This window comes from Trematomus bernacchii, unplaced genomic scaffold, assembly GCF_902827165.1.
Source record: "Trematomus bernacchii unplaced genomic scaffold, fTreBer1.1, whole genome shotgun sequence".
Lineage (NCBI taxonomy): Eukaryota > Metazoa > Chordata > Actinopteri > Perciformes > Nototheniidae > Trematomus > Trematomus bernacchii.
The window spans coordinates 9,680,748-9,692,368 of record NW_022988043.1 but is presented as its reverse complement, the minus strand read 5'-3'; the positions used below and the strand labels follow the sequence as shown (position 1 = coordinate 9,692,368).

The window sequence follows — 11,621 nt, the reverse complement described above, 5'->3', positions numbered from 1 at the left end:
CTGAGGGAGACCTTGCCTTAGGCTTACTTTTCGAAGAGTCACATTTCAGGAGGTAAACAACTCTCTTGAATGAATGAACGAACCGTCAACTAGCAGCGGGAGTTCTGTCTACTCTTCCTTTTGATTCTGAAATCAAAGCTGTTTTTGTCCCAGCTCTGGTCCCATTGGTTGTCAAGTTTCTCTATTGTTGTCGAGGAAATGTCAGTGTTTTTCTTTTTGTTTAAACTTCACTCGGTCTGTAGAGCTTCTGTTTGGGAAGGTTAGTGACAACTGAATGTGATTCATCAAGCGTGACGAACATAAGCCTGTGGTATTCTTGCACACAGAGAGTCATGTTCAGGGATGGAGTAAACACAGACAAAACCAGGCACCCCTTCGTTGCTATCTCTTCTTTTTAGGTCTTTAAATGTCATTCACACATGCACTGGAAAACACGTCATAGAACTCTCTCAGTATTAGATGGTCTATGACTTGTTCTGTCTCAGGAACAGGCTTTTGTTTCACAGATCAAAGCATCACCTCTTATATCCCAGGTCCCTTTGAGAGCTGTCTCTTTTACCCTGTAAAAAAAGGATTGATCAAGTTGAGATATCTGCTCTTACTTTTAAGGCTAACTGTGGTGTGAGGGTGACTTGTGGTTATGCAGTTGTCCCTTTGCATAGGTGCTATGAGTCTTCATTCTGAACACTTAAATATTTGTTGTTGTTACACATAATCTACATTGTCAAAACTAGCATTTGTATTAGTGTACCTGTAGACACCTTACTCTCTGATTCCCCCCCACAGGATGACTCCCTGCAGGCGGTGATGCCATGTTGCCAACCAACATCCATCCCCCTCCTGATGGCCTGCACGGCAAACGTAAAGACGGTGGTGGCCAATCCCATCGTCTACCTGACCAACCTGGCTCATGACATCTTACAGACCATCAATTCACTGGACTCTCCTCCACACCCTGATGTTGTCAACAATGAGGTAAGGATGGATAATATAAGCCTATTGCAGATATATGGGTGTCATCATACAGTATATGTTGGCTACTAACTAATAATAATCTGCAGTACAGATATGAAACATATATGTTGGAGGTTTTTAGGAAACATGGCCACAATTGTGAAATTTAAATTGTCAACTGTAAAAGATACATTTCAGGGTTCTTTTTTAGATGTTTGTGTGTTTAATTGACTTAGTTTTTGTGTACTTCAAACTTTATTTAATGCATTGGATTTCCCTTTATTTCAGATCTACGTGATGCACACATTGGCTGCCTCCCTGTCCGCCTGTATCTATCAGTGTCTGTGTGATGGACACACCCACAGGTTAGTGTCCCAAGCTGGGATATTAAGATATTGAGCATCTGGGCTGTCATGTCACAGGGGGGGGGGTACATCTACAGCTTCATAGTGAACTTTATTGCATCATTAACCCTGAGCAATTGTTGAGCCATCTACTTATTTTGCACATCTAAGGGAACATATTTTTGCCTATCCCATGAACCCAGTGTCTGAAAAAATGCTCTCATTTAGCCTGACTCTTAAGAGTTTGAGTTCAAAATGTGCATCTTCTTCATAGCTTCTCTCCGACCAAGCTTCTTGAATTCTTTATATGACCTAAGTAATGATTACTTTGATACATTCTTTTTTAATTTTCCACCACATTCACCTTGATACAACCCCATAACAGCTCTATAGACACTGGATTATTTATCAAGAGTGGTCTGACTTAGCTTTCCTATTCTTCGCATTAGCATTTGAAAGACAAAATGATATTGATTTGCACCCTCGTGTTGGTGTGTGTGTACGTGTGTGTGCATCTGTGTGTGTCTGTTTAAACTTATTGGAGCAGAATAATAAGAGAAAAGGGGGAAGGGACATGTCTACTGGTAACCAAGCTAAACGAAAATGCACACATCTTTAGTCAAACATTACAAATATAATAAAGTAGAAAAGGCTTTTCAAGATGACTTTGTTTATGGAAAACCGTCTCAGCACATGCCCTAGGCTGCTTTTACAAAGTGCTATGGTGGTGTGATTTAGGACATTGATAGAGAAGAACATGTTGGTCACTTGTCTGATGTGATCGTGTTGAAAATGATTAATGATATTCCCAAGGGTGTTGTTTGTCACCCTTATTGTACATTTTAATTAGATTTGTTACCCATAATGTTTGTTAAAGACGTGTATGTACTATAAACTCCAATCACTTTGACAAAAACCCAGTGGGATCTTAACTTTGGATGGGTGGTTGCGTGTGTTTGTATTACAGCTGTGCTGCTGTGTGACTTCCTGTCATGCTTCTGCCAGACTGTTTGATGTTGTACCAATCATTTTTATTTATGCTTGACCAGACTGGGACCTTTAAAGCAACAGTGCTGTGACCCCAGAGATAGTTTTGCTTGTATGGATTAATAAATGTGTCAAAAAGACAGTTTTTAGAGAAAACATTCATTATTCTTTCAGCGAAAAAAACGCAGTGGATTGCTGAACTTGTGCTTCTGTGTCATTCTCTTGGGTGTGCAAGAGAGACGCGGGGATAAGAGAGTGTGATTTTTGAAAAAGTATTTCAGGATATAGGTTGCTATGGTTTAGAATAGAGTTTCCACCACGTTGGCAGTGTTTTGATACATGTCATGCTCTTTACTGTCGGTTTACATGTTAATTCAGTTTAATTGTGTTGGTACTTCCATATATATCACAGTATATAGATATAGAGGATACTGTGACTGTACATTTGCAGTGCTTTCTGTCGCATCATACAATTATTTTTGATTCAAATTTGTTCTGAGAAATCCAGACAGACTGCCACTTCTTCTGAATAAAGTTCCCTTGGTCTTTTAGATTCTTTTTGATGTGGAGTCAACGGTTGATGTGTTTTAGCAGAGGCTTAAAGTGGATTTATTGGATGTTGAAAACTTAAAGGTGGGGTAGGTAATTTTGGAGAAACCAGCTCGAGTGCGCTAGAATTTGAAAATACACAACCGAAAAAAATCTGCCCCTTCCTTCAGACTTCCTTACAGAGCCCCTCCTCCAACACACACGAACGCACACATGACTAATGAGGGCACGAGATAAGTTTGTGCACAGATGGAAGGCTGACAGGCAGGTAGGCCATCCAGTTATTTTAGCCGGGCCGGCTCAGATGATTGGTTGTGCTTTTTACAGCACCACGACTTCCACAGATGGCATTTTTTAATGTATTTATTGTCAAAGCATTTAATGTATTCATTGCTATTGGGATGTTAAGAGCATTCCATGGAATATAACAAAAAGTGTTTCTGAAATAAATTACATACCCCACCTTTAATAGACTCCCTGCCGTGTTATACATCCCATATTCCCTGTTGTATTTCTTCTGCAAGAATCCAAGGTTTTTGTGTGTGCACTAGTTGAAAAGCAACTTGACGTGAGAAATTGAGTACTGAATCTTCCGTCATCAGAAAGCTTTTTCTTCTCTACCACCAAACAGCATAGATGGGTCGCTAGCCGGAGATAAAGCCATTAGTATTTCGTATCTTGACAGAACAGAGCTTGTTGACTCTAACTTCGAAAACATCATCCCTGAATTCAGATAAAAGTTAAAACTTTTAGACGTTTTATATATTTACACCACTAAAATACATATTTGAAATTCTACTTTTCAGTCAAACATTGAATGTTTAATATGTGTCCTCATACTGTCTTGTGTGCTTGCTTTCTTTTGTCTCCCTCAGCCATGTGAACCACTTCACAGGAATTGTGTATCAGAGTGTTTTGCTGTCTCAGAAGCAGCCTGCCCGAACCGTCAGCATGGACGAGTCCGTTCAGCCCAACACCCCCCCCCGCACAGTGGCCAGGTAATTCAGCCAACACTAACCTCAGTTTAACCAGCATTAAAAGAGAAAAGCATTTTTTTTTTATATCTTAAACAAGTAAAAGACCCAAACGAACAACGTATTCGTCAGTAGTACTTATTAACTGCCTTATATTTGCCATTTATAGTGAATATGTAAAGTTTGATAATAAGAACATTTAAAAAAGGCTTAATATTTTCTTAAACAAGCGGTCCCTTTTGTTTGTTGGTTTTTGTCTGGCAACTGAAACTAAATGAACAGCCTTCTCTTTTGAATAATCCTTTTAATGAATTGATCAATAAGTGGACATACTGTACATTTGGCTTTAAATTCTGCTTTCCCTCATTTTAAAGGCAAATTGGGTCTTGTTGAAGTTTTTTGCATCTTTGTGCATTGGATATTTTATTCAGTGAGCTCAATATCTTTGGTCAGCTATTTTTAAATAATGCAGTATTTTTTGTTTACTCATTGAAAGTGTTTATTAAAAGCTCTCCTTTTCCCTTCTCCTTCCCCACTGCTCCGCCTCCTTTGCTTCTCTCCAGGTATCGCCTCCCTGATTCGCCTGTTGAGCTCGGCAGGCGAGGAGAGCCAGCCAGGCTTAGCTGTGCTGCTCTGTGAGATCGTGACTGCTGTCTTCCTCAGTCTATTTGTTCACGGCATGGCCACTCACTCAAGCAACGAGCTGTTCCGCATCGTGGCCCACCCTCTCAACAGCCAGCTTTGGGTGTCGGTGTTCGGAGGAGGCGCTCGGACCCCTGTCATAGAGAAACCCACCAGCCCCACAAGAACACAGCCACCAGGTTGGAAAGGATCTGATCTAGTTTTCCTTCTCACAGTCTTCCTTAGGGACTGTCTCTCTGTGAGGGTTTTTCTGGAGGTGACCCGGTAGCTAAATCAAATCAGTTCTGCTAAATTAATCGGGTTCTTGTCTGTAGGTCAAAGTGAAATCCATTAACCTATTAGTGTGGGAGCTGTTTCCCTCACACTCTCTGTGCTACTCTCTCATGGTTGGCAGGAAACCTAATGTGATGCTACTATACCTTCTGCCTATTTGACCAAATGTCTACAACAAACGACTTTTCTAGTACATATTTACGATTACATTTCAACATCTAAAGCTAATGTCATTATCATAAGCCATGAAAGAAAGTAGGCTTGTTATTTGTATTGTATATCATTTGTAAATGCACAAGTTGGTAAAGGTGGAATTGCAGCTGAAATCATAGATGCAGCAAATTAACAAACATCCTGTCTCTCGACACCCCAGCCTCACCAAGCGGCTCAGACAGGAAGTCCAGACGGTTCAGACTCCTGTCCTCACGCAGCGGATCCAAGGACGAGTCGGGGGTAGAGCGTGAGGGCCCATGCAGTCCCAAGCACAGCCCTGTAGTGGAACAGGAAGCTACCTCCATCTTTAAAGAACGGTTTATCCCTCCAGAGCTCAGCATTTGGGATTACTTTATCACCAAGGTAATCAAGAAGATCCAGAACAAACCCCAAAGCTAGTAAAACATGGCCTTGTCATATCCACTGAGTGTATTATATTTTATTACGAAATAAATCAAATACGTGGTTAATGTCTAACAACATCATTATATTTTGACAGTATTTTGGTTATAATTAATATTTATATAGACTGGGTGTTTAATGTTTATTTACCATATCAACCTTTAACATGTTGTACAACTGACTGGTAGTAAACCAGGTAAGCAACAGCAAGATAGGAAGCATATTTCTTCTTTTCTTTGGATAATTTAGTTTAGCCAAAACCATTTGCCTCTATCTTAATTTTAGTTTTATGTTCTTCTGTCTTTTAGCCTTCACTGCCACAATCAGAAAACCAAATTGAATACGACTCGGAGGAGAGCCAGGGCAGTCAAGATGAAGAGGAAGATGATGATCAATATGAAGATGTGTTTGACCCCAGCTCTCCGCACAGAGAGCATTCAAACCACAACTCATACAGGTAACGACACGGCACTGAGCGCATATTACTGCAAAGAGTGACTCATCTTCACCTCAATTCAACCTGCCCTCTGTAATCCTGCAGCTGTTTTTGTGTTTGATTTTGTATTCAGTAGCACTGCCAGAACACACCCTTATGCCTCCAGTTTTCAAGGGGCTTTGAACCCTGTCAGAGTATTCATGTCCAAGATTACAATCTTGGACATGAATACTCTGTTAGTAATGTTTTCTTTCCCCTCTCAGTTGGTGTTTGATGCGTCTGGCAATGGTTCAGCTGGTGTTGGTCAACCTCAAAACCTTTTACCCAATGGCAGGATATGATCTATTAGGTAAACATAAGAATGCACACACACTGTTCTGTACAAAGTCCCAGGATGTGGTTAAGTGCCTCCCGCCTGTCTGAGCTAATCTTATTGCCTTCTTGCTTCCACTCAGATCTGCCTGTGTGCTCTCCTCTGTGTCACGCTGTGCTGAAGACGCTGCAGCGCTGGGAGCAGGTGCTGCAGAAAAGGCTGGAGATCTTCGGGGGCCCCCCTTCAAAGTACATCTCCACCACCCCCCAGGATGAAACCACGGCGCCTGGCCCAGCCCTGCTCAGACACAAGGCCCTGTTCGAGCCTTCCAACACCCCATTCAGGTACAAACTTGAGCGGTAGCCAATAGTGCGTCAACATGCTTCTTAGATGGTCCCGAGTTTGGAGGATGTGTTTCCGACTTCTGTCCTTGTTTTCAGGGGCTTTAATAAGTTGTAAGGCTATAAAGAATATGTGTTATATGTAATTGCTCGGAGCGTTTCAACATCCCATTGATTAATTTTTCTGATTTGAGGAGACGTTAACATGAATCTGAGGGAACTCATTTGTCCAATTATTCAGACACCAAATGAATGCAGCCTAAAAGCCCTATCTCCCAGTGTCAATGGAAGTGAAGGATAATTCATGATTCGCCCCATGATTCCAATCACTCATCCAATTAGTTTTTGGTTCTTACTCCGCTATGCAACGTCTTCCATCAGGTTTCTAGAAAATTAGGCAAGTAGTTCTTCTGCAATCCTGCTGATATACCGATGTGCACAAAAACACGAGCAGGAAACATAACCTCCTCGGCGTAGCTTGAAAAATATTTGTTTATTTTATGAGAAGATTTAAAAAAGGTATTAAACTTGGATTGAATTTTAAAGTACTTGGCCTTAGTGTGTTTTTGTGTTGACAAAGCAGATGACTTATCTTTTATGATATCGCTTGGAGCCTACAGATAGACCCTTTTAAACATCATGAATAAGTGATGCTATTCAATTGATTGCAGTTTAGCATTCAGCACCAGATATATCTGTAAGACACATCCATAGCCGTTAAATGTATCTAGAAATTGTCTCTCAAGATATCCATGGAATCTAAGCTTTATCCTTCATCTGACCCCTATCGATTTCCACATGGCCCGCACAGCACTCTCTGAAGGGATTTACTGTTCTCTGAACATTGTTCTGGGCATTTGAATGTGTTTCGCCGACAGCACTAGATATGTGGAGATTTCATATCAGCACCGATGGCACAAATCTGACATGATATCTTGTATCACATGTTGTTGTGCTTCAGTGATCTGATGCAACTGATTAAATGAGTATTAGTGTTAATATGCAGGAGGTGTTGTATTATTTTCAGGACCAGCCACCATTCAGCGCTGCCAGTGAAGCGCCTGTGGCAGTATCTGGTGAAGCAGGAGGAAGTGCAGGAGACTTTCATCAGAAACATCTTCACCAAGAAACGGGACCCCAATGAGGTACCAAGTGTTTACATGATGCTGACCCTCTGCATGAAGTGCCTCCATGTTTCACAGCTAGCACATCCTAATTGTCCCTGAATAACACATTGAGTGTTTTTATTTATGCTAAAATTCACAAGCGTCTGTATTTGGGCCAAGGCAAACTGCATCGTGACGGCTTTTACATCCCTATTGGTGCATTCATTATTTTTATTCTGCATGCCACCCTCATGTATTATTACCGCCTCCAGTTGCATGTTGATGCTTTATTACAATAATAACACCCTGTTTGATTAACAGCAAAATAATTCATATTCTGTTTGTGTTTGACTGCATGGTTCATCACTGGTTGTTGTTCTATGTTGTGTGTGTGTTTTGTGTGTGTGTGTGTGTGTGTGTGTGACTCCCCTGTGCTGATTCCCCAATCATTAAAGTCGGGTGAGGACCAGACTGACAATATGAAATGTGCAGGGATGGAGGAGACAGGAAACCATCAGGTACTGCTGCTTCAGATTCAGTGTGACTTTATATTTAAGAGTGGGATGGGCTCCAAATCTCAGTTTTGTGTCTTTGGCACCAATTACTGAGAACTGTCAAGAACCAAGATCTGCACCGAATGATTTGTTTAGATCTATTCATTGTTACACATAGATAAAATATTGTTTTAAGAAGTGCTAACTTATACACTAAATTAATTATACAGTATTCAAACTGATATTTGGAGAAAACACAGAAACTCAGCCTTAGAACCAATCTTTGTGGTAGAGTCCTGGGGATTATAATCATACAAAAAAAGATTTTTTTTTAAGTTACAACATGCCATTTGATTGTTTTTGTAGCATGTCAATTAAACGTTTATGTTAAGCCTTCATTTAGGATTGCATGATTGTGACGTGCAGACAGCAGGTAGTACTTTCAAATGAATTCACTTCATATGACAATAGCAAAATGATCAACTTTGTGATTAGTCACACATATTACCCCCAAGCTTTTCAGCATGTGACGGCCCAGAGCATCACTCTAAAGGTTTTTGATAAAAGACAATTGTGGAAGCTTAAAGTTTACATGACATTTTTATATATCTAACCATGCACGTCTGATCTCTGGTAACTCAAAACAGTACGTAATACAGTATGCAATACTTTGCACTTTGTGTACTTTTAATTTGTGCAGATGTTGAATACTGTATGAAACATAATTCACATCCCATTACTGTAGTGTGGGCGGTACAAAGTGTACCATTGTTGGATATGAGAACTGCACATCATGTTCCTTCTGTTTGCCTCCTACTTGGGAAGAGTAAATGTGAACTGTCACATCAAATCTAAGAAACATATATTGTTATCTTGACAGAATTACAGTATGTCTATTTTCTGGGCAATGAACACTGAATGTTCCTGTCAGTGTATGATATTAATCTAACATCTAGCTGCCTAAATATTCATGTGAATGTGAACCATACATCTCAAATTGCTCAGTGCGTTGATGCTTCAGAGAGGTTTCTAATCTTCTGGCTCTCACTGTGCACGCTGCCACATTGTAGCTACTCCATTTGGCTCAGTGTTAATTAACCCAGTCTCTCAGAGGACAAGCACAGAAGCTGAATAGCTTCTGATTAATGGGCCAACACTGTCGCAGTGAATCTGCTCCCCACAGGGATTATGTGCTCGGCCAAAATGGCAAACCACCATATTTAGATTTTTGCAAGTCAAGTTTTACTTTATTCCATCTGACAGAAGAAGACATGGTCTTTTCCCCTTGAATAAATGCAGTAAAGACTTTAATTCAATCACATGCTCAAAGGATGCCTGTCAGATTTTAAATAACATCAACATGTTACGTCTCTATACAATATGCATAGCTACAGAAAAGCCTACTTTGCCACTGCATACATCCCGAAGGACCTCCAGTGCACAGTGTGTGCTAATGCTAATCGCTCCAGGGCTGTTGTGCTCATGCAATCTAATGGCACTAACCCAGTTATGTTGGCTGCTGTGGTTAACAGGGTGGCCTGATGCATCTCACATGTCATCTCTTAACCTGTAGAGGCAAGATAAACAAACACAAAGTGCACATATAACATAGTGTAGAAAACAAAGAATAGGCCTGTGATAACATCAGCCCTGTTGTCTTCAGCTACAGCAAATGATTTGAGACTTCCTTCATCATCCCCTCTCATGGATCTTGTCAGATCATTGGTTCTGTAACTTGAAAGGAAATGTGCCTTATCTGAAGTAATGGCTGTTATTTGTCCTCTGGAAATGTTTACCAACGTATCAACCATAATAATTGAATCTCCATGGTGATGATTTGTGTCTGTTTGTATTCCTTTGTGCAGGCTGAGTCAGATCTGGGCTCCCCCGGAGGGAAGTCACGCATCATCCACAAGGAATCTGACATCATCACCGCCTTCGCCATCAACAAGGTACAACCCTCACACACAGATGCCAGTGAACTGTACAATATAATCATATCATCGTCCATTCATTGTTTATTTACCTGGCCATCTGGTCTTTTCTATTAAACCTCCTCCTCCAGAATTGTTTTTATGATTCTATTATTTTGTTATGATTTATCAGTACTAGCCAGTGAGATAATTGTAAATGATTTGAAAAGCAATTCTCTGTTTAAACTGTTTTGTAAATATATTCCAACACTACTTGTTGGAACTGTTGGACTGCAATGAAGGAAAGTGAAAAAGATGAATCTATTTGAAGTGTTATATAACTTTCTGTGGGAGTTGATTCATTAACAGTTAACTGTGAAACACATTAGAAGCTAGGAAACATTATAATCTCACCTTCTGAGATTTTCTCTGAAAACATCTCAGAGCTGTTTTCATCAATATAGTTGTATTACCAGAGTGTCAAAAAAGTTAAAAGGGGTCTGTCTTGGTGGCAAAAACCTACTAAGAATAATCACCCATTTCTACATCCCCAACTATTTCTTTTTTAAAGATATTTTAGATGTTGGAGAACTTAGAGTTGAATTCAAACCGGCTTGTTAGGCAGCGGTGACTTCATATGGTCCTCCTGCTATAACGACTGAGCTATCCGGCGCCACCCCCTTCCCCTCCTTTTTTTCGAAGGGGAATGTTAGCATCTTTCAGCTCATTGTTTTGGACAGACACCGCCTAGTGGAGCGTTTTGCAGCTAAAGAGCCAGACATTTCCCTCTGGTGTCTGTGGAGACCAAACACAGGAGAGTGCCAGAAACACAAAATAAATGTTAATGTTGCTCTCAGCCTGCTGGATGTGTAAACCGGTTGTTTCAATTTGCTTAAACGTTATAATATGTAAATGTTGTTAGTCCCCGAGTGGCAAATCTAAAACATTCAATACAGCAGTTGATGGCAATAATGCTTTGCAGTAGAGACCAACAATGTGATAAAATGCTCAGCTAACTTCTGAATGTTTTAAAATGTTGTGGATTCAAACTGAATTTTTACAAACTTCATCAAATTAACTTTGTCCAACAGTCTCAGAACACACTTTTTCATTTCAAAGCAAATATGAAATCCTTGGCCAGTGGCACAACTCTTACACCATATCCTAGCCCCTTTGATGTTGCCCGCGTTTTCTTTGTTTGATATAGGGAGAGGTTCACACCGATTCTTTTACTTGAATGTAGCTATTTATTTAAAGGAAAGCAGTGGTGCTGGTGATCAAAGGAAGGTTCACCTCAGGTCATCATTAAAGGAAGTTTGATGGTTTTATGGCCACAGGCAGAATGAAGTTGAAAAAGTCAAATGAAGTCGCCCTATTTTCCTCACCCTATTTTCCTCACCCTTATCGTCTCCGTCACCCCTCTCTCTTTTCCCATGTCATGTTTGTCTTTCTGTCTCCCAGGCAAATCGTAATTGTTTAGTCATGGCCTCCACCCATGACATCCAGGAGTTGGATGTGTCATCCATCTTGGCCACACAGATCTTGACATGGATCGATGACGAGGAGGCCGAAGCCAAAGGGTAGGAGTGCAATCTGTGTGTGTGTGTGTTTGTCTGTTGTTTGCTGTGAGAGTTCACCCAGAGTAACATCCACTCACTTTTCACCCTCATACCAAGAGAG

The 11,621-nt window shown here is 40.5% G+C and overlaps 1 protein-coding gene across 1 annotated transcript in view; it reads left to right on the top strand.

Moving 5' to 3' along the window:
- Window positions 1-11,621, top strand: part of LOC117473228 (dmX-like protein 1) — a 45,333-nt gene that overhangs the window by 24,099 nt on the left and 9,613 nt on the right. The window contains 13 exon segments of the mRNA XM_034118752.1: window positions 787-975; window positions 1,243-1,319; window positions 3,710-3,812; window positions 3,814-3,832; window positions 4,372-4,629; window positions 5,097-5,299; window positions 5,647-5,795; window positions 6,038-6,123; window positions 6,230-6,431; window positions 7,456-7,573; window positions 7,990-8,052; window positions 9,894-9,980; window positions 11,403-11,521. Of these exon segments, the coding sequence (XP_033974643.1) occupies window positions 787-975; window positions 1,243-1,319; window positions 3,710-3,812; window positions 3,814-3,832; window positions 4,372-4,629; window positions 5,097-5,299; window positions 5,647-5,795; window positions 6,038-6,123; window positions 6,230-6,431; window positions 7,456-7,573; window positions 7,990-8,052; window positions 9,894-9,980; window positions 11,403-11,521 (1,673 nt within the window).